Source organism: Numenius arquata, chromosome 11, assembly GCF_964106895.1.
Source record: "Numenius arquata chromosome 11, bNumArq3.hap1.1, whole genome shotgun sequence".
NCBI classification, from domain to species: Eukaryota; Metazoa; Chordata; class Aves; order Charadriiformes; family Scolopacidae; genus Numenius; species Numenius arquata.
Genome location: NC_133586.1, coordinates 7,945,156 through 7,969,005, shown reverse-complemented (window position 1 = coordinate 7,969,005; position 23,850 = coordinate 7,945,156). Strand labels below are relative to the sequence as shown.

Genomic DNA, 23,850 nt, shown 5'->3' with positions numbered 1-23,850 from the left:
AGCATTTTATTTGAAGAGACAGTTGAAATACTTCAAGACTTGGCTCTGCAAGCCTAGGAATAACATCTTTTTCATCTCTATTCTATTCATTCAGGATCAGGTGAGATTCAGGGACTCCCAGAGCATACAAACTCTCCAAGTCTCTCTTGCTTTTGTGCCAGCAGAAGATAGAAATCAATAATAGTAAAATAATGATGAGGCACTGCATTTCAGTAATAAAGTATGGTGGTGAATAAGTCCACCTGATTCTTCAGTATTGTCTTTTCCCCTGCAGACTCTGGTATATGCATGTCTCCAAGGCTATAGGTCAAACCTCACTTCTGGAGCATGCTCTCTTCCTCATTGATTTTGAGGAGTAACTGGTACTCATAAGCTTAATGAGAAGTGAGCTGGCAGGTGTATTTTGGACTCTGAAGGCTTGACTGGCCCTCTCCCAGACATTGGAAGCAGTTTCTTTGAACATCTATAACAGAATGCAAAGCAGTCGACAAGAGACTGTTGTTTGAGTGGGAATTAATCTAAGCCTAACTACGCTGGCACAGCGAGCAGCATGGCTAGAAAGTGGGAGAGGATGTTGTCTCCCTTGAAAGCACAGCTTTTCATGTCTAGTACTAGTAAACTTACAAAAACAAAATTACAATGATACCATCGTAATAAAGAGTGACCCCAAACTTCACCAACCCACACCAGCATTTATTGCCCAGAAGCGCTGACAATTGAAACTGGAGAAGAAGGAAGAGGAACTGCTCTACTGGAACTGTCTTCTTTTACAGTAACATCTTTCTAATCTTTAACAACAAAGCAAAGCTGCTCCCAAAACTATTCTTTTCTCTTCTTTGATCATACGTTCCTTTCCGACCTTGGGCTCTTCAACATCAATCATAGAGAAAGCACATTGGGTGCATTCCCCAGAAAATTCCCTTACCATCCACCTGTAGGAGGCTGTAGAAAACAAATCCTTCCCCAGGAAGCAAATTTGGTACAACTCAATAATACAGTTTACACCTTGGAGTTGTATTCTTTTAGTTTCTGTACTGACAGCATTGGTGAGGGTGTCACAAATGCCTACTGACCCTCCAACTGGCACAGAGGAAACAGCTGACAAGCATTCAAATGAGGTCCAGCACTGGGATACTGCTGGGTGCAGCTCTGAAAGCTGAGCTGTTAATGTTCTTTTAGGAAGAGTAGCAGGCACCTTTCACTTCTGACTTGTCACTATCTTTAGCTCCTGCCTCTCACCCCAAGCAAATAAGGACATCTTTGATTTGCGTTATCTTCTGACTGGTTTGTCCCACACAGAAATTTCTCTATACTAACTCAAAACCTCATACCCAAGGCAGCTCCAAACCATCAGGCCCACTAGCTTATCTAGGTGGACATATCAGTATTACCATCATTGTGGAGTAAGTGTAGGGGTAATGGTAGGCCAGATAGCAGACATCATCTTTATGAGGGAACTTGATGGTGAAGGTGAGCGTGTAGTAGCATTTTCCTCTCACGCCTCCTCCTGCAGCTGTACTGCAGGAGTAGTGGTTTCTGGAGAAAGAAAAAGAGAGAAGTAGATGGTTATCGCTTCCAGATGCACATCTGGAGCAGCTACGAAAGAACTAAGTATTCAGAGAAGTGTCTACTCGGAGTGAGTTTTCATCTCATACTGTAGATGGGCTCCAAACTCCAGTCATTGCACCAAGACTGGGAAAGCCCCATACAATTACAATCAATCCAATCACAGCAATGAACAGGTACAAAAAAATATAACACAGTGCTAAACAAAATCCAGTAACACAGCAACGATCCTACAGGCTATATGAACGAAGGAAGGTTAGAGAAACCATGGGTCCACTAGACAGAGATGCAAACAGGATCATGATGGTAAGTACCACTGACCAAGGTGGCACACCAGATTCAAGGGGCTCCTGGTGTTATGGTTCAACTCCAGCCAGCAACTAGGACCACGCAGCTGCTGGCTAACTCCACCGCCTCCATCACCTCTGGTGGGGGAAGGAGAAGAGGGAGAAAAGGAGGGGAAAAGAAAAAACTTGTAGGTTGAAATAAAGACAGTTTAATAGAACAGTAACAGAAAATAAAAAAAAAATAGCAATAATGGTAAAAGATACAAAATAAAAGTGATACAATACAATCACTCTCACAACCCAATGACTTATTGCCCATCTGAACCCAAGCAACAATCGTGGATTTCTGTCCCTTGGCCACCCCCAAGTTATATACTGAGCATGACACCTATGGTATGGAATATTCCTTTGGCCAGCTTGTCCTGTCTATGCTCCCTATCATCTTCTATGGGAAACCAAAAAAGTCCTTGACTAATGTAAACATTACTTAGCAACAACGAAAACAGTATGTGTTATCAACATTACTCTCACACTAAATCCAAAACACAGCAGCTACTAGAAATATAATTAACTCTATCCCAGCTGAAACCAGGACATTTGGGATTCACGCCATACATAGAGACCAGCAGAGAGTTAGGAGGCAGAACCATGTGGGGCAGTAGTTTCATTTGGTGAAGGTGCCCATAAGAAGCCAGCTAATGCTATTTCATATAGCACAGTCCAGATGTATTTAAACTACTGCATTCAGCTAATACTGCTGTATTGCCTCTGACATCCAAATTATCTTGCTCAGAGATGCAGGTACCTATTCACAGCCCCAAACAATGCCATGTGAAAATATTCTGTGAAAGCCTGGACATTGAGAAAACATGAATACCCTACCAAACAAACCATTCAGTTCTACCACAGGAAGAAAATGGATATTCCAGGAATAGAATAAATAAATAGGACATATGTAAAAATGTTTCAAATATCATCAAAGGCTCTTCACTGAGTAGGAAGAAGAAAAGAATAGGTTTGGGTAGAGACTGCACACAGAGGAGAAGTGGCCTCATACAGATTTGCAGATTGTGAGCAACCCCAAAAATCTTTTCTTTTGGATATCTCCTTTTCAAAGACTTGAGCCTCTCCCTGTCAGGGAGGAATGAGGACCAGTTGTTCCCTAAGAGATGGAGAGCTGAGTTTGATATGGGAGCCACCAGAGCTCCCAGGGCCAGCCAGGGTCACCTCTCACTGTACCTGAGCAGGACATGCCCAAGGATGGCAGACAGGTCCGACCACAGATTCAGCCAGATCACCAGACAAATTTGTGGTGAGGAAGCAGCTCTGGGTCAAGCCAGGAGGTTTCTCCATGGGCCAGGGTCCAGACTGCCAGAGTTGGTAGCAACGCAGAGACAGAGCAGTGACTGAGCGGGAGCTTGTAGAGATGCAGATTACAAGAAATTGCCTCAAACATTCACTGAAGACGTCTCAGCAGAACAAGGGCAAACAGGCTGCGGTCTGACAGGAGCGGCCTGGCCCCTCTGCAGCCCCAGCGGCACTGCAGGGAGACCAGACGCCTCAGCGGGGCAGCGCTTCCCTGGGTGGGCTTCCTTGCCTTGCAGGGCCATGAATCCATGCTGGGATTCGGTCGCCCAGTGGTAGCCACTACCCCCCAACCCGCTTCCAGAACAAAACTGCTCATGACACTGAATTTACCTGAGGTGCAGGAAGGCGGGTTGGGGAGGAGACTGGCCGGCTCTATGAACTCAAGGGAGGGGCCTCCCCATGGTGCCCCCAGGACCTGGGCCGCCATTTTGTCGGCAGGACTAACAGCGGACCAGGGGCAGTTGATAACTTCCTCTCTCACCCTATTCTTCATTTTCTCTGTTCTCTCTCCCTCTCTACCTCATTTTTCCGAATGGCAGCTTAACGACATGATGCAAGGCTCACATTCATAAGCTAGCTTGGTTAATAAATATTAATGGTTGTTTGGACTCCTCTGGTGTCATTTCACCTTAATTCTGACATCAGAAATCTGCAAACCTGAGTTACCCCAACCTTGGGACACGACAGAGCCAATACAAGGATTGGGTGGCCAGGAGAGAGCTTAAATAGAGCTCCTGGCCCATGAGCAGAGGGCATGGGTGGAGGCCCTGGGTGAAGCTGGTGAGGGCCATCAAGGTCTACTAGTGCCCTTGACACTCCTTTCACTAAAACTACAAAATCTTCTCAATCTAGTCCCAGGCCCAGATCTCCTGCAGGAGACTTAAGTCTGATACAAAGATGACTTTGGGCTGAGAAAGAAAGTTTTCTTTCAGCAGAGATGAAGAGACAATTCATGCACTTTAGGGAGAAGCCTCACAGCAAATCGCATCCATAAATACATTTCAAACAATATTTTTCCCACATTGCACCAATTATGCTGTTGCCGAACCTTCTGATTCTGAAGGACTGTGAGGTTTCTTTGACAAATGTTATCATCAATGTTGCATTAAAATGCAAAATAGAAGAGGCAACCAAAAGATGCAATTTCAGCTCCTGAAATTTACAATACTAGTTTATTTTGCTGCTGTTCATTTTTATTCAAAGGGGTGGAAAGAAAAGATAATTATTCTTGTCAAATTCTCAAAATAATCAGCTCTTTTTCATAAGGAAGACATATACAATGCTGCTGGGTTTTCACCTGAATTTAATAGTTGGGAACATGTGGGGTGAGTGATACTGACTGGATCAATAGATAGTACAGGAACACCGAGTCACAGTGGCAAACTGAAAAGCCTATGATTTTATTCTCGGCTGAACCCTTCACCTCAACATTTCTTTTGCAAATAAACCACCTGAATAGTGGACAAAGACTCAAGAAAAAAAAAAAAAGGTAATGAACCTACATATATAGAAACATCTACTTAGCTACTATATATGTATTTCAGTGGATCAAGGATTTGAGTCCTTTTTGTTGTTGTTGTTGTCAGGACAATGACATTTAATTTAGCTCCTGTTAATTTTGACAGTGAAGGATAATTAAGAGCCACTTCTTGTATAATGTATAAGGAAAACTCATCTCCCTAGTCTCTATTACATGCATTGTCACTTGGACAGCTAGATGACCTTATTCATAAAGAACTGTCATAAAGTGCTGACATCTTCTGAGTCCTCCCCTCCAAATTCACATTTGTAGTTAGAGGCGTGGGAGGAAACAGGTCTTTGCAGGCAGATACTGCGTAAATATCTTACATACACATTATTCCCACCTGTTCCTAATGCTCTGGTAAAGGCTTTTTCCTCTGTGGTCTGTAAAAAAAAAAAAAAAGGTCCCTCCTGTCTGAAATGGCCACTTAACCCAAAGGTTTTGCAGCACCATACACCTCTTACCTTGACGCTACCCTGGTGGTCAATGGTCCTTACTCCTGACAGTACTTAGATTGCATGATCCTGAGGGTACTGATGCATAACGCTCTCACTTGACTTTTTAGCAGTACATTTCATTCTTGTCTCGAACACCTCTGCTGTTCCAGCAGACTGCCTGCCCAGAACAGATATTTCCAGACCTTTGACACCTGATTCAATCTATGGAAACTATCTGGTAGTGACAGGAAGTTTACAGGTGGCTTTGTGAGGCTTCAATATTCTTCACTCATATATTAAATAGAAAACCCACCTGTGTGCAAGCAGTGTAAATGATCATGTATTCCCACTGCATGTAATCTGGGCTTCTCACAACCCATCATACAATGCAGTAGCTCTGAATCTTTAAAAAAAAAAAAACAAAACACCAAAACCTAAAAAAAATAACATTTTTCCTCTTTGCCTCCCTCTCCTTCCACTGCGGTCTCCCCAAGATGGCTCTGTTGCTTCCTTATTCCTCCACCAGGTTGACAGTTTTTCTTGCTCACCCCTTTTTCATCACAACACTCTACCATACCAGCATGAAGCCCAAATTAACAAGCAAGCAAGAGAGGAGGAAAAAAGACCCTAACAACATCTGGTCCTCACTGTGTTATTTGTGTTTTCTTTCAAAAAACATTCAAAGTTTCACATGCTGTCTAGAAACTAATATGCTGATTATTGGAAAGAAAATAAGAGGCCTAAGTGTGGGTTTTTTAATCAGTATTCAAGCTGTATCTGCTGTGCTTTTCAATCACTTCATAATAGTGAAATCCTTTTGCTTGCTGTTCTCCTTCAGAAATAACGTACAGGTAGTATATTTCTAGCATAGCTGTGATGGAAAGTTAATTAATTATAATACTACTTATTACTTACTTTGCACGGTAATTTTTTGAGCTTAAGACCTTTACATGTACTATCTAATTAAAAGTTGCTTCCCTTTTATCCACCACCCAAAGAATGGGAATAGATAAGTGACTCTAATTTTCCATCCTTTATACATGGGGAAACTGAGACACAGAAAGGTGAAGTCACTTGGCCAAAGGTACAGGCAGGCCATAAAGGAGCTGGATTGTAACTCAGGAATTTAAAAAGCACCAAGTGATACAAGAACAATATCTCCTGGTCATCTCCTCTTTAGGCTTCCTGTCTGCAGCATTTACAAAGCATGATAGGTGATGGAATATGGCATTGTATCAGCTTAGACCAAGATGGCCAAAGAAAATAGCAATATCCTAGATTTCTAGGCCTTTCAAAACAAAGTCCAAATGGAAAGTAAACTATTTATCACTTCTAATCTGCTGATGCAGTCCCTTCATCCAAAATCCTTCAGCCACCTGGAGCCTGGTGTCCTCGTCTTACACACCCTGATGTTATATCTTTAAGTGTGGCTGTTACATGCGATATGCTTTGCTAACACCCTGGTTCAAACCATAGAAAACACCACAGTATTTAACAATTTACAGAGCATGGCTGTTATTTTGGGGTCTGCCACATTAGAAACTGGAAAATGCACAACACCGCTTCCTTTTCAAGGACCAAATCCATGTTAAGGTATCTTTGTTCTCAAGATTGCAGGCAGAATCCCAGTTAAAGCAGAATATTCCCACAGCTGTCTTGCTATGAAGGCCTTCAGTTGTCAAACTGAGACTGTCAGACTCAGTGGTGTCTCAGCCCTCTCTTGTAGATACCATTAGAACTGAGAGCCAGCCTGCTAATGCTATGATGATGATTTCATCTAATGTGATTATAAAGATGCTGAAGAGAAAAGGCCTGGTTCTGACACCGCTATGATCACCAAACAGCCAAGTCTTTAGTGGTGAGCTGAGAACAAAACACTCCATGTACCTCATTACTATCTGCGAACTGACTATTGTCTGGAAATACTGGAGGTTAGATAATATGCTTAGAATGAGCCATGAAACCAAAGGCATAAGCACATTGTCAACAATTCAGCAAGCTGCCATTGTTCCTTAAATAATTTGCTGGAAAGGAATATTATTCAGCACATAAAAGCTGCCAAGACAGCAAGTGAATTAGATGATCTTATAGTAACTGCAACTCTGTTTATCATGGGTGTATCCTGTCACTCCACAGAGGCAATAAAACAGAGCAGAAGTGTCACTCAGGATCCTTTTGACAAGAGCACTGCTAATATTCTCTGTAACGTAAAAGCCCTCGTGAGACATGTGGGAAAGGTACGCGATGACAGAGCTGTGCCCCAACATTCATCTTTATGAGTGAACTATCCCGTCTTCAGGGAAGATGAATGTCAGCAAAGATCAGCCAACGTGTATCACCCAGACATCTTGCGAATGTGCTTTTCCTCCCACTGTCCTTCAGCTCAGAGTTTGCTTCCAAAGAGTCCTGCTGCAAGAGCAATTAAGAGCATCTTTGAGTTCCTCATTTTTTCCCATATTTGTGAATAACTCCTGCTAAAAGTAACTAGATGAGGTTCCCTTCAAAGTGTGCCAGTCCTAGCCCAGGATACTTGTGACCAGGGTGAACAGAAATGAAGTGAGCTTCTTCCCCAAAACACAAGCAGCATGATATCATCATGCATGATGATATCAGCATGCCCCATCCCTGGAAGTGTTTAAGGCCAGGCTGGATGGGGCTTTGAGCAACCTGGTCTAGTGGGAGGTGTCCCTGCCCATGGCAGAGGGGTTGGAAGTAGATGATCTTTAAGGTCCCTTCCAACTCTAACCATTCTATGATTCTATGACCACTACAGCAATCCCAGCTCCTCCTATTCTGAGCTGAAGTCTGAGCAAACCCAAACATACTTTCTTCACGTTACCTCCCACATACAACTTCTCATGACTGGGAATCTCTTCTATAATCACTGAAACAAAAAAAATTAGTTTCGGTAGAGGTGAAAGTGCACAGACCTGTCTGTACGTGCATTCTTATATATACAGAAGCCTGCAAGCCTGGAATAAACAGTAAATGAGACTGACAACAAGTAGTTATCCTAGACGAATATGTTGATGTATAATTCAATGTACAGTTAGAAAACACAGAATATTCCAAATCAATAAAACTCCATCTCTCACGTATTCTGAACAAGAATCTGATTACAAGCTTAATTGTTCAATCATTGCTTAATCTTGGAAGTCAGCAGCTCTTTAATCACTGCACAATAACTGCCTTGTTAATGATGCGAGGAGCCACTGCTATGGTAATGAGTGTGTAAAGTTTGCCCAACAAGAAGCCCGTACACACAGAAGCCAGAGGTTACAGACGTGCACAGGGAAACCACGACACCACAAGATGTTAGCTCTTAAGGTAGAAAAGGTTAGGTGAATAAAGGTTAGTGAAGAGTCCTTGGAACAAAATAAAATAGCTACTCAAATTGCTACAGACAAGATGCCAGGTTGAGAGAGGATAATCTGAGCCTTCAGCACTGCACTGCCCTCCCAAAAAGAAAAAAAAAAAAAAAGAAAGAAAAAAGAAAAAAGAAAAAAGAAAAAAGGAAAAAGGAAAAAGGAAAAAGGAAAAAGAAAAAAGAAAAAAGAAAAAAGAAAAAAGAAAAAAGAAAAAAGAAAAAAGAAAAAAGAAAAAAGAAAAAAGAAAAAAGAAAAAAGAAAAAAGAAAAAAGAAAAAAGAAAAAAGAAAAAAGAAAAAAGAAAAAAGAAAAAAAGAAGAAAAAAGAAAAAAAGAAGAAAAAAGAAAAAAAGAAGAAAAAAGAAAAAAAGAAGAAAAAAGAAAAAAAGAAGAAAAAAGAAAAAAGAAAAAAGAAAAAAGAAAAAAGAAAAAAGAAGAAAAAAGAAAAAAGAAAAAAGAAAAAAGAAAAAAGAAAAAAGAAAAAAGAAAAAAGAAAAAAGAAAAAAGAAAAAAGAAAAAAGAAAAAAGAAAAAAGAAAAAAGAAAAAAGAAAAAAGAAAAAGAAAAAAGAAAAAAAAAAGAAAAAAAAAGAGGAAAGAAAAGAGATTACAACAGAGAGTTGGGACGACTTGGAATTTTTTACGTCAACATAAGTTTGAGGCTCTGCTACTTATGGAAGGCAGCCCACTGTCATTGTTTGGGTTTATTGTCTCAACAAATCCACTTGCAAACGCAGCCACCTCTGAACCCAACAGCAAAATTATGAATTACAACACAATTTCTTACAAAGAGAAAGCCCATTATTTCACATCAGTTTCTAAAATCAGCCTCAGCACATGAGTTCATGAAGGAGTACCATTGAGAACATCAGAAAAGTTCAGCTCTGTCCTAAAAGCACTACTTACTGTGCCAGACAATTATCATTATTGTTAATTGTGTTAACACCTTTCTGTTTTCTTGTATTTCCCTGCCAGTCTGCAGTCATTGGGTAGCCCAAGCCCTGTGCTTCAACTGCAATGTGTTAGGGGCAAGGACCAGACTTTGGTTTGTTTATACAGTGCCTAATGCAGTACCTGTGGAGTTCTGAGACACCGAGACATTTTGGTGATGCAAATTGGTGACTAGGAATCATGACAGGAAAAATAATTAGAGAAGAATAAATTTTAAAAATGGGAAAACTTGTCACTCAGACATTCTCAGCCCCAGATTTCAGGTCATGGCAGGTAAGGCCCAGATAAAATAGTTAACACCAAATGCTGCAGAATTTCACAGAAAAAAGACCGGCTCCATCCCCTTGACACCCACCCTTTAAGTATGTATAAGCATTGATCAGAATTTGGTTACAAAGTATGTGAACTTCCCCCATAATGTTTTACCAGTCCTTTCTCAACATCTGACCTCTTTTTTCCAGTGCAGGGCTCCTCTTCCTGATTGCACCACCCCAGGCTGCATCATTCCCAGGCATCCCGATCACAGATGCTCAACAGAATACATTTGCTCACACCTGTAATTTTCCTACTGGTTCTATTCTCTCCCCTAGCCTTCAACTTTGCACAGATTTTCTAATCCAAAATATACCAGTTATCCTAGTCCTGAAAACCCTTTCAATTGTCATCTTTAAAATAATTAATAAGTGTTGTTGATAACATTTTGGAAGCCTTGAGAAAATAAAACAGGGATCATTGAACCTACTGAAACACCAAGCTCTGTGCTTGTCTCCTTTGACTGTAATAACCAGAATGAATCGGCGATCAGTTTTCTGCTTGGAAATAAAATACTCAAGTAAGAAAGTTTCTCACATAAGATAAGCTCCAGCTCAGATATAACTTAAAGATGAGACTGATCTAGTGTTTTTCTTCCGAGGCTCTGACACTGCAGAAACAGCCTGAAATGGGGAACTTGCATAAATATCAGCACTGAGCTTGTCATATCTCCTTTACACCACTCTTGCCTGGCTCCAGTAGAAAGACAAAAGTTCCTATAGGACAGTGAGTAAGGCTAATCCCTACTGCTTCTGCCATCAGGACAAGGTCTATATGCATGGGTCATAGACCAGTCTGCCTCCTAGGATTTGAGTTCCAGCTTTGCACAGAAGGGAAGCTAGTGAAGATACTAAGGCATAGAGTCACAAACAAATAAGTAAATGTGCATTTGTATATTTCCATTTCTACATACATAACACCTCTATGTACATTCCAACCCTTTCTTTAGCTCCTCAGCTCCCACCTGTCTTACAAATGTCAGTGCATGCGAAAGAAAAACAATGATCCCATCCAGTTCATTTCTTCCTGGGCAGGGGAAAAAGCCACATAACGCTACCCAAGGTTTGAGCACTCCCTGTTCCCTTTCCTCCTCCCGGGGAAGTGAATCTGCACATGCCCCGTTTCTCCCCAGGCATCAAATATAGAGATCTCACTTGGAGCTGTTTCCTGAAGCTGGAAGCACATAACACGTTGAACTAGCACCAACTTAGAGACACATGAAACAGGTGGCACTGGTGGTCAAAGGTTAACAACATCAATCCAGTTAACAGGAGGGAAACAGAGGGGAAAGGAAGCCGCAAATTATTCACCAAAAATGCACTTACTTGTAGTAGCAGATATCATGGCCTGCCCGAAGCCAGCGAGGCCGGCCCTGGAGAGCTTCCTTCACTGAGTACATGACCAGCTGCATGCCTGCGTAAAACAAGACAGTTTCAAGTGACACAACTTCCCTGGCTGGGAAAGACAGGGGTGGGGAGGAAAAGGCTAAACAAGAAGCATCCGTATTTTGTCTGTGCTCTCTCCACAGATAGTTTATTCAAAGTAAATATATTTCCCAAAGCCCCATGCTTTGTTCCAATGCAGCCATGTCTGTACAAAAAGCACTTCCAGAAAAAATGAACTGAATGCAGTTCATTAGAAAATTAATTATCCTACTGGTCTTTGCAAAGGAGGATTTCAACCCTCTCTGTTTACAACCAGAGGAAGGGAAAGAAAAGAATAGGAATCGAGATATAACAAAATCAGTAATATCGTTAGTCCAATATTTTATGCCTGGTTGCACCATTGTTGAATCCTTAATCCTCGCCATTAGAGATCTGCAGTGCATTTGGTACCCTACAGTAGCAAGCAAAACTAGAAAAAGATTTTAAACTTGCCATTAGACCTAAATCATAGAAAGGTTAGAGTTGGAAGGGACCTTAAAGATCATCTACTTCCAACCCCCCTGCCATGGGCAGGGACACCTCCCACTAGACCAGGTTGCTCAAAGCCCCATCCAGCCTGGCCTTGAACACTCCCAGGGATGGGTCATACACATCTTCTCTGGCCAACCTGTTCCAGTGCCTCCCCACCCTCACAGTAAGGAACTTCTTCCTAATATCTAATCTAAATCTCCCCTCTTTAATACCTATGTGCCATAAATGCTGATAACAGTAACATCCATCTTTGTACCATATTATACCAGCAGATTACTTCTTCCTGACCTCCAAAACATTACCATTTCATGCCCTGAGGTATGAAGCTTTCTCTGATCTGAGCTGTGTATAAATTACTCACAGCTCCATGAAGCCAGCCCATCTGCAGGCAGTTTTTGTGTCAAATTCCTTTTCTCTACTCACCTGCCTGCTCTTTTACCGTTACGGTAAGGATCCTGCCCTCACCAGCGAAGGTATCTGCATGGGGTGTCCCTGGCAAGGTGCTGGCAGCTGCAGGGGTGGACTCTGCCCTGAGGTGGTGCCAGCCAGGTCCAACAGACCCAGCCCAGCCACAGCTGAGCCCAGCTATGATACTGGTGGCACTTCTGTGAAAGCGTATTTAAGAAAGGGAAAAACACCCTTTCAAGTATTTATGCATGTTGATAAGTTGCCCCCTGAGCCTGCTCTTGGCTGTTCTTGTGCTGGGAGGAGGTGATGCTTGAAAGTCATTAATACTGATGACATATTTTCATGAGCAGCTATTCAATTTCGCTTCTTCCTTTGGGTTTTTCTGTTAAACTCTCCAGTGCTTTAAGAGCTGGCAAGTGTACCGGCAGAAATGTCTTTCCAGCTCACCTTTGGCCATGGTGTGGGGTAGCATTAACTAGCCTATAGCTAGGACTAACCTCTATATTGTTGTTTCCCAAAGCAGCACTGTGAGCCACAGACAAGAAGCAATTCTGTGTTTGATTCCAGGACATGGGCCACAGGGACATCTGAGAGACACTGGCCTGCCCAGAAGCCCAGTTCATCAGACAAGGGATGTGAGGCTCAGGGTTGGCGGTGCTCTCATCAGCCATATTCCATGAAGCCTGACCTTCTCTGTGAGGCCACACACACAAACCGCCTCTCCAAGCGATGGTTCATACTAGTTTGCCATCTCATTTTATTTAAAAAAGAAAAATAAAAAATAAATAAATAAATAAATAAATAAATAAAACCAAACCACCCATAAAATATCAGTTTTTCCTTTCTGCTTTCCCTATGGAAATATTCAGTTTTAGAAAACAAACACAGATCAGGGTCCTAACAAAATCTCATTATTTCCCATGGTAGAGTAAGTTGGTGGAAAAGGGGGAAGGAGAGAGGTGGAGGCTGCACCTCCTGACTTGCTCTGCTCCTGGTCACAACTATTCAATGAAATATCCCTTTTGCTGATTTGAAAATTACACAGTGCCATCTAACCAAGAGCAAAAGGGAAGGGAAAAGTCAAAACAGATCAGTAACCAGGAGCTGTAAAGTATTGCCACCCATGGCACTTTGACACCACATCACAACTGGAAGCTTTTAATATTACACCATGAGCATTAGCCCAGGAAAGTGCAGAAGGAATGTAGCGAATAAAAAACATCTCTTACTAACAGTCTGTGTAAATATTACGCGTGTTGGAAGGGGTAGTGAGACTCACTCAGCCAAGCCAGATAAGCTAGAGCTTCTCTGCCCTCAGAGCAGCAGAAGTAACCCACAGAAGAATTGCTTTAACAGCCAATCCCACGTACAAGCCATACACAAGCAAGCCACAACTTAAGCCTCCTTACACCGGGTGGTGTTTTCACATTTTTCTTCCAAAAGTATTTTTCATTGCACACTTGAACATGTGAGTCATGTACAACTTCAGGTGCACAAAATGAGATTATAAATGCTGACAACAGCCAAATAAGCAGATAACAAGCAACCTTCCACCAATAATAGCCAAATTCTCCAACTATGAAACTACTGGCAGCTGTATCAGAGGTTGTACTGGGGTGGGACCTCAACGTACTTCACGTCCAGGAAGCTGCCAGACACACCAACATTGAACTGTTTGGTAATTCAGGGAAGCAGAATAAGATGACAAAAAAAGAAAATTGTCATTCGGGATCTATATGAATAGTTGAACTCCAGCCCCTAGGGTTAAAGAGCAAATGCCTTATAATTCATTATGCCACTCAGCCAGCCAGTTTCACAAATACAAGTGACAAGTCATTCCAGCTCCTCGTGCTATTTGTTTTAGGTACATTGATCCTGAGAGAGTTCTCCTGGTGGTGTCGAAGGCTGTATCCACAGGGCTTCAGAGGAATGCAAAGTTTGATATTAGGGGCTTATTAAACATTCTGAGTTAGGTCTTGAGCTGGTGCAAATTAACACAACTCCATGGAAACAAATAAAAAAACCCCCATCCTATACCAGCTAAGAATTCAGTCCACAGTCTCCCTGCAAAGGAAATAATTTTTCTTCTAAAATAGATATTAAAAGCTGGGATTTTCCCTGCCTATTTTTAAGCAATGCTATCTTCCTCCTGAACCACAGGCTATGACAGGAGCTCAAAGACAGCCAGGAACAGAAATTTTTTTATCATTAATATCAGCAGAAGTCTCAGTGGGTCTAAAGGCAGAGATGTCAGAATCAAAGAATCATGAATATTTGTTTGAGGATTATCTGTATTTATTTAAATCTTAGAAGCACTTTCCAATCCTATGCTGCTCATTCAATTAAGACAGATTGTATTTTTTTTCACCTCTCCCAACCCCAGTGCTATTCTTCCACTGTTCTGGTCTCTGAAAACAGAACAACAACACTTTTCCCCCCATAAATCCTCTCCCAGGTCTCAATATTTGGCTTATTCCACAGTTCTTCTGAGGGTAGAGAAGGGTCCTTTGACAAATCTAAAGTAACTCTTTCTGTGGATTTCAGGGCAGGTAAGAGTAAAGTTACAATCTCCCTTATAGACACGGAAAGTTAGAAACCTTTATGACATTAAACAGATGTTCCTGTGAACAGAAGACTCTCCCAATTCCCCAAAGACTCATACCATAATTAAATTGGCTATTGAGCTTCTCACAGTTGATAATGTTGAAGCGATAGGGAACTGCTAATTTCATATCACGGACTTCAAAGTAGAACCACTGGTGATGCTGGTTGCTGTTGACATCTGCATTCATAATTAAGTCATACTCAAATCTGTTAAGGAAGACCAAAAAAAAAAATGTTGGTCATGAACACCCCACCAGTCTGCAACTGAGCCTGCTGAGGAGAGCAGGCTATACCGTCAAATTCATTAATATCCTCTGAGAGTCAACCACCACTGTCAAACTAGCGGGGCCCAAACACACCATTAAATACTCACACTGTGTTAGTCACATCAAAACTTTAAGTTCTGCTTTCTCACTCTGTTACTTTCATGACATTTACGTGTTATGACATCAAACTGTGCATCATAAAACCTGCTTCCCTGGCCAACCCTTTCCAAACCCAGGAGAACTCCACCGTTTCATGCTGTGGTCACAGCAGAAGGGCTGGTTGGGCCACAGCCACCGCAGGCATACTTACTCACGCACTTGGATGGCTTTGCGAAGGTTTCCTGATTCAAACTTGGAGAAGAATGTCAGACAGCCTGGAGCACCTGGGCTTGAGTGACTGCAGTAAATCAAAACAAGGATACCTGTACCAGGTTGCTACAAAGACAAGTCTTCCCTAGCACATTTCAGGCACTAATATAGGTTTTTGTATTTTTTTATAAGCAAGACCCTGAGAAGTAGCAAGAGCTGAGTAAATCCATACTCTTCCTATTCAACGCAGCATCCTTCTCTACTCGTTTAGTGTTTCTAAATCTCATCATCTTTTCCTTTCCCAGTGCTCCTTTTTGTCCCAGTTCATATTTATTTTCTTTATGCCAGTTACTTTCCCCACTGAGTTACTCCCATTAATTTATTAATTGCACAAGGCAGCTCTATACAATTACTATATATTTACTCTTCCCTCATCTTTATAGTTTCCTTCTCCTTAAGCTTAGACACCCTTAAATTCACAAATCTCCTTTCTTCCCTCTAAAGAACATGCTGAGTTACTCATCCTTCCTCTGAAAGCAATTTCTTTATATTTGGGACCCTCTCAACTGTCTTATGCTACATCTTCTCAAGGACCACAATTTCTGGCCATAGTTGAGCTCTTAAAACAGTTCACATGGCTGGATGTTTGTTTTCAGAAACCTTTTGTAAGCACCACGCTTTTCAGGGTACATCGACAGCCTGTGACTTGCCGTACAGACACTCAAGTCCAGTCCCAATGGGAAATGCTGCTTCAGGGTGCAGAGAGACTGCGCCTGGATTCATAGGTGCAATTCCCTGCATCAGACTCCTTGCTTCTCTTCCAAATCACTACATGCAATGCACGCATATCCAGGGTCACCATATAGTCCCTTTTATGTATAGATTTTCTTCTTCTAGATAAAAAGTCTTGGGGCTCTCTTGCTCCAGTGACTTCCAAAATAAATTCTTTCCCCAGAGCTATGTATTAGGAATCCTCCTGTGTATTTTTCCAGTTGGGCCTTTACCTCTAGATTATTTCTTCTATACCTTTGTCAAAGCTGAGCAAGTAAACTGAGCTCACTACCTCACCCAGCACTGACAGTGCCCCTGGTTACAGTACTCAATTTATGTTACCCACCTGGGCTCGTCTAAATCAAAAACAGTTCTGTCTATCACATCACCTGGCTGGATTAAGCGGCGAACATCATCTAGTACTTTGTTCCTAGGGGGAAGAAAAAAAAAAAAAAAAAGGCAAATTGTAACAACACTGTGAGAAATCTTGAATCTTGGTATAGGATAATCTTGCAGAGGAAGTATGAAGAGGCTTAGCAAACTCTTTTGAAGGATTGGTAAAAAAAGAGCATTTCTATGTCTATTTCCAGGTGAACTTCATTTGTATGTTTATTTTATTACTTTTTTTACCATGAGAAAGTTCCTGCTCCATTCCATTACAAGAAGATGCCTTTTGGGTTAAATGACTGATTCTGTAAGACTTTTATTCTTTACCGTGTTCTGTCAAGCTTTATTTATCCCCAGTTCTTCCCAGTCAATGTCAATCTCCCAAATGGCCAGCCTTGCCCCGTGAGGAAATAGCTGCCATAACTTATAAACCTACTAGTCTGTTGCGTAGTGAATGTTGACTCTAAATCAAGCTAATTTCTACTCATTATTAAACTGAAGTTCTCTGATCTCTAAAGGTGATCAAATGTGGAACACCAGATTTTCTTCCTGACCTTTGCAGCAACCATGTTATGCCCTGAAGCCTGATATGATTATTCCCATTTTAGCTGTATGGTTACACATGTTATTACAGTCATAAAAGCAAATCTTTTAGAGCAACAGTGCAAGGAGAAGGTGGTAGAGTGATTTTTCCTCTAAATAAGATTTTTAGCTTTTATATTTGCTGCAGAAAGAATCGTTATCTCTCTAGAGGTCAGAAATTAGTGGTCTTCACAAACACCATTTGATTAGAGTTAACCAACTTTAAAGTTTAGCACAGAATCCAGCCTCTTTGGTATCTACTAATAATTCCCTATGCCACTAAAAGGAAATACGGAGTCATTGCACATAGCCACATGTGGAACAGACAAAAACGTAGTCATAAGAAGAGCTTCCTCTCCCAGCACAGCTTCAAAATACAGCTTTTCCCTCATCTGAAGACCTGAAATAACAGGAGAAAAACCGTAGCCTCTAGCAGTGTGCCATAGGGGAGATATGCTCTTATTTCTTTCTGCATGTTGTATGCCATATATGCTGTCTTCTCCTAGTAGGCTGGGCAGCAGGGAGGGAAAGCAGCTTACTTACCTTGTCCCCACTGATGCTCTCTAGCTCATGAGGGACTTCCCAGAAGCAGATGCACATGCTAGGGGAGGAGGAGAAGCTTCTGGAGGACCCCAGGGAGCAGGCAGAGAGCGAGAGGGGACACAGCAGCAGAAGGGTAGACAGGGAGGTTCCCAAGAACAGCCTGACACACACACACACAGCTCCAGGAGGACAGACAGGATTTTTCCTTACAAAGCCAGATGGGACCATCGCTGTACACACTAAAGGTGGCTGGATTAAGAGGAATACTGAAGGCAAAAACACATCCCAAAAGGACACAGAGTCTTCTCCGTCTCTCAAATGAACTTGTTCTCATTTGTGTTCTAACAAGGTCACAGATTCACAGCTCATTCTGGGTTTTGGTCTGCTTACTTCAAGGAAAAGCCACTAGTAAATCTATGCCAGAGCTTTGACCAGTTTAGAGTCCCATCATATACACCGATACTTTTACCAATAACTAGTTTAATCAATAACAATTTGGAATATGAGAGAGGTGAGTCTTTATGGATTCACAGAAACCATAAAAATCTTACTCCAAGGTTGCCACTACCACCTTCACCAATGAGACAAAGAAAGCAGCTCACAGAGTTCACAATTTACCCGCTGACACACAGAAAATCCATGTCAGAGATAGGAAATAAGCCTGCTGATTCCTAATCCTGTTCATAATCCAGTTTGATACCATTTTCCTTTCCTCAGGAGGAAATCTAAATAAAATCATCCTGCTGTTTGGCCTATCTCCTTGCGGCAAATCACTGAATAGCCCAAAATTCATTCTATAACTTCCTAAAACGGTCAGAGATGCGACAATCAGCACCTACGTAAACCAGTTTTGAGCCTGAGGGCCCTAGCTGTGGCAATTATATTAAAGCACAATCACCTTTGAACCCCGTACTTGCGCTCCAACATGGGCTTGCTGTAAGGAGGTGGCTGGTGACCCCAGAAATCAGGGAATGCCATATCTTTGTAGTCTGGTATGGACTTCACACATTTGGCCCTAGCTACGTAGAAGCGAGGGCTGTGGAACGGGATATCCCCTTGATGTTTCTCCAGAAGATTTGTCACTGTGTCTGAGCTCTCCAGCCTCCCTCCAGGACTAGGATTGATTGAGGCCTCACATTCAGGGTAAAACATTTTTTTGTACCAAGCAGCCTCTTTTGGGAGGGGACGCAAAGTAAGCATGTGATTCCTGGCTGGATCTTCCCCTCTGCAGGAGTCTGCATCTTGGGCTGCTTCTACAATGTCTCTCTTTTCATCAGTCAGATCCCATTTGCATTTTTCCTTCTTTGTCCAGCTCTGCTGTGGGACTTCAAAACCCGTTTCCCCTGGATCTGGTCCCATCTCTGTGACACTTTGGTTTCTCCATCTGCAGTGTGGATGTTTCACAGAAGTAGCACTTGGAATGAAATGAGAGGGAGTAGAGGGAAGACTCTCAGTCCTGTCCTCCAAGCTCTTCTCTTCCTCAGATTCTGATTCAAGCTCCTTTAAATTTAAAAAGCAGAAGAAATTAAAAGAAACTGAAGACAGATTGTGCCTCCTTCCAGAGAAAATCTTTCAAGGAAGAAAGAGAAAAATATTTACAAATCTCCCAAAACTCATCCAATAAGACAGCCAGAGTAAAATCAGTCCCATGGACCACCTGCCAGAATTTCTTTCTCCACAAAGCTGTTTCAACAGTAGTCCTTAGAAACTAAAAGGATCAGACTGAGTCATCTGGGTGAGTCATCTCCAACCAAAGATGATTGTTCTAACAAATTAGGGAAGAAAAATCACAAAGAGGTTTTTTAGAATATAAATGTTACAGCAGGGTAGAGGAGGCCAATCTGTCATGGAAAACTCCACCCCTGCTTTCATGCAAGTGTATAAATTGATCCTATTTGGCTACTTATGGTCATAATTAGTGTCACAGCATTGTGTCTACAGGAGATACATTAAGCCAGTGGTCCTTTCCAGATTCATATTTGAATGACGGCTTTCAGCTCTCCTAAATTCCAAGTCTTGTAATGAGTGCAATACTTCTCTTCATTTCTTGTCCCAAACTACAACAAAACAATGATTTGAACAGTGCATTTCACTCAGCGGCAGTGCAATCTTCTCTATCACTTCCTTCAGAACACTAGTTGACAGTATTTATTTTCCACATATCATTCTGATCTTGATATTGCCGTTGAAATTTCCAGCAAGGATACAAATTATTATCTGACAGATTTTTCATGTGGCAATTGATTCAATAGTGCTTAGTTAATCCATACAGCCGAATGTGCACAAAACAACATCACTTTCTATCACTCTTGATTCACACCAATACACTAGACCAAAAAGTCTTAATCTTTCATTTTCTAGTCCTATAAGACATCTACATTTCCTTTTGCAATAGCCTTGCCTAGTTATCTCTTGTTAGTACTCTTTCAAGTACATATTAAGCTCTTGAATGTTCACAAATAAAGGAAATCACACCATGGTAGTACCTGAAAATTATGGGAGAGTTCTGGACACATTGCTTCATATTGTCCAAGCTCTTCCTCTGGCCGGTCAAGCACTGCCCTTGACCTCAACTTATTCACATCTGTCTCCAAGTCATAATCCTACAAAAACAGAATTAGAATAGCATGTATATTAAACATGCCCCACAAGATGACTGTTAGAGTAATATTCTGGATAATACCTTTGATTTCTAATGATTTCATACTCCTTTATTAAGTCCCATAACTGTTCTTTCCATACTCATGAAGGCTGTTAAAGTCATTTTATGGAATGGAAAATAGAGGCACAACAGGAAAGACTACATCATGAAAAAGGAATTTGATGTTTTGGTATTTGAGTCCCTAAGTAGCGATACCATGAAAAGATAGTTTCAAAAAAACATCAAGGCTGAAATTTGGACCTCTTTAGAAGCACCTCATCTTGGCAGGTTTCAAAATAAGAAACACCAACACCTATTAGTTATTTCTGAGCATATAAACTATTCCCTTGCTTATGTTGTGTAAACCAGTAAGCACAGGTCCTCAAGATACAATCAGTAATATTCTGATTCAAAGAAACAGTAATCAAAGAAATGTATATTTAGCAAGAAACTTCTCAAAGTATATCGAAGGCAAAATTGTCCTTATAGGCTATTAGCGAAATTAGAAAGCTTGACACTTCTGTCTTTGATTTAGACAACCATGTGATTCCTCTGAGTGCCAATCAAACAGAAAGGCCCACATCTGTATCTTTGAACTTGCAGACACCAATTGCTTGTATTTTATTTTTATCTCTGAATGCTGCTTATAAATATCTGTGAAACTCTTGCTCAATCCATCTTCTATACTCTCCAACTTTCTTGATATTTTTATATAGAAAAAAGCTTTTTAGATCTCCACTATCAGCGAATCAGGGATAAGAACTGTATCTGAAACTTCCACAGTCAAAGGCAACTGTGCATTGATGTTGCAGCCTCCTCCATATCAGACACAAGAACCAAAACCAAACTGTGTCAAGCATTCAGTCATTACACAAGAAACTAGGAACAGATGGGGCAAGAGGGAAGGATGGAGACCTGGCATTGATGACTGGCCGTTACACTACAGCCTTATTCAAATAGTTCAACACGTCATTAGTAAGTAAGCCCCATCAAATGTCAGCAAAAAAAAAAGTTATTTGCTCTGGATAAATAGACAAATTTCCAAAGCAGTTATTCAAAAGAAAAAAATAAAAATTGCCAGAATGCAGAAGCATCCATGGCATTTCAAAACCTGAGCAACACTTGTATTGCAAAGCAGAGTTTGAACTGCTATTTGGACCTAGTTGAAAAGGCAGTGAAGACCTGCACACAGTATTTGAGATCAGTTTAAAAGGATTTGCCAGTAACAGCTTAATGATGCATAAGCAGCTCCCAGCTTGCTGAAGATTTGTGTTGGGAAGGATGGATGGTTGATGTGGTGATTTTGATTTTCATAAAACTGTCTGAACAGTTACTGATAGAAGTGTAGAGCCAAGTTTCAGTTTGGTTGGTGTTCCTAGTATGCACAGATACACGTTATGTACCTACGAAAATGTTTGTAAATCACATCAATACCAGGAAACACTGTGCAAGTGATATCTCGCACAAAAAAAGGTAAAGTGAAAGTTCATTATCTATTCCCTACTTGTTTTCACTTTAGAAAGATTGTTCACTGGTGATATATGACCAGCACGCCAGACAAACAGTACTTTAAACTCATACTCAGAGTAAGCTCTTAGGCAAAAAAGCTCTGCTAGCACCTACTTGGTAAATCTTTATAAATAGTTCAGAGGCATAGAGGATCTGTTTCTGAATTAATAACTAATTAAAGAGGGAAATAAATTCACTATGAACCTTATTCATAATAAGCATCTTGACGAGCTCTAATATTCAGATAAAAACAGCCAAACAGGGGCAAGTTAGGACACTGAACTAATGTGTTTGGGTTTTTTTAACTTCCTTTTTTCATTGGGTGACATCAGTTTCATACTTGAGGAGAAAAAGACCCAGCAAGCAATGAAAACGCCCTTCCATAGAAGTCTCAATCATATCTAATTAGACCGTATTTGCAACTTCATTTCTTTAATTTGCCTTCCCAAACCACTTTATGTGGATAAGACTTATTAGCAGCATTCATTACTTCACATTTGCATATGTGCTTGTATGTATTTTCACAACAAAAAATTTTGCACTCTCATCCTCAGCTGTTAGGTTGGGTTTTTTTGCCAGTTAGGTCATGCCAGGGAGAGTGCAAAGGGTGAAGTCAGAAGCCTTGACTAATTCAATATATTATTTGTCTGTGCACAGCAGCAAATAAAGAAGGAATCCAGGTTCAAGTGGCCCAGCTGTGGCTTAAAAGAACTAACCTTTTTCTTAGGGTAGGTCCACAGCCCAAATATGCTCCAATATGGGAAGGAGAAGAGGGTTAGTCTTTCCTAGGTGATAATTCATTTTTTCCCTACTAAGTGCCATTTCTGGTCTATACCCCTAGAGGAATCAAAGATCCATCATTTATCCCTGACTGTGCATTTGATTCTAATAGTCACTGGTCAGTCTCTCTGCAGGAACGAGAAGTCACCAAACCCTCACCATCCTGGGTGACAAGTATGGCAATTAAGATAAATGCAAGGGTCTCTTTTCAGTGAAAGGCAGTGCTTTCTCTTTCTTCTTTCACGTATTCTTCTATTATTCACATAGTGTATTTACAAGGGACCACATGCATATCTACATGTTCTGCTTAGTTTATCAGGATGTCAAAACAGACAATGAAGAGTTTTACTTTCCAGTATATGAACGATTAAGGAAACTATGGCTCATTTACCTACCTCCTCCTTATTCTCCAAGTTCTCATTATTTTCAGCCTCTTCCTCTCCATCACTCTCGTAGCCACCTGCAGAAGTAGAAAAGAGGTAGAGGCAAAGGCTTTCAACCTAATATCTCTCTCAGGCCCCTCACAGAAATATGTGCAATCTCTCCTGTGTGTGCCACATGCCTTCAAACTACAACTCACTGCAACCCTGATTAAAGCAGATACCATTTGTTAATCTAGTATAAATGAATTTGGCACTAAACCTCCCACTTTTTAAAGCTCTATTCTCTTGGACTCAAGCACTGCATTTGAAAACCATGCACAAATCCATGATATGGATCCAACTCGTATTACAAAGCAATACAGCGATTTTCTGCTTGGCTGCAATGATATTACAGGATGCTCTTAATCTATATTATCTAGATTAGGGTGTTTTACTGCTATCATCATTATAGTATTTGAGCATCTTCCATATGAAACTGAAAACAACAGAGAAATTGCTTGTGTGTATTATGGAGTCTACCATTTCTCCTTTTCTGTAGAGTGGCTGTCCTGCCTGTGCTTAAGTTCTGCTTTCCAGCAAGTTCTCACACCTTTTACTCATGCAGTGTGACTGCTATCTGCTTTTATTTTAGAAAAGAAAAAAGATGACACTTCCTGCAATTCTTTGCTGAAAAAGCTGTAGGGCAGTGTCCCCCCCCAAGTCATGCACAGGCACAACTGTCTCTCTCTCTGTTGTTGTGGAACAATGGCATCTCCAGCATTTGCCATGCCCACTCTGTTCCATTATTTTTTGGATAATAGAAAGATTTTTTTCTCCTTGGTCCTTTTAATCTTCTCTCATTTATTCTCCAGACAGACTCTCCAAGCTTTGAGAAGACCTATGAATAATTTCATCTCTACTGAGTGACACTGTAGGCCATCAGATTAATTTTAACTGTAAGTCTC

The 23,850-nt window shown here is 41.1% G+C and overlaps 1 protein-coding gene across 1 annotated transcript in view; it reads right to left on the bottom strand.

Annotated features, from left to right (window-relative positions):
• AGBL1 (AGBL carboxypeptidase 1) overlaps positions 1–23,850 on the bottom strand; it is a 274,834-nt gene that overhangs the window by 206,961 nt on the left and 44,023 nt on the right. Inside the window, exons 8-15 of the mRNA XM_074155673.1 lie at positions 22,919–22,983; positions 20,080–20,196; positions 18,492–19,093; positions 16,428–16,511; positions 15,312–15,398; positions 14,794–14,942; positions 11,133–11,220; positions 1,392–1,536 (exon numbers count right to left, since the gene is read on the bottom strand). Coding sequence (XP_074011774.1) covers positions 1,392–1,536; positions 11,133–11,220; positions 14,794–14,942; positions 15,312–15,398; positions 16,428–16,511; positions 18,492–19,093; positions 20,080–20,196; positions 22,919–22,983 — 1,337 coding nt within the window. The remainder of the gene's footprint in view (positions 1–1,391; positions 1,537–11,132; positions 11,221–14,793; positions 14,943–15,311; positions 15,399–16,427; positions 16,512–18,491; positions 19,094–20,079; positions 20,197–22,918; positions 22,984–23,850) is intronic.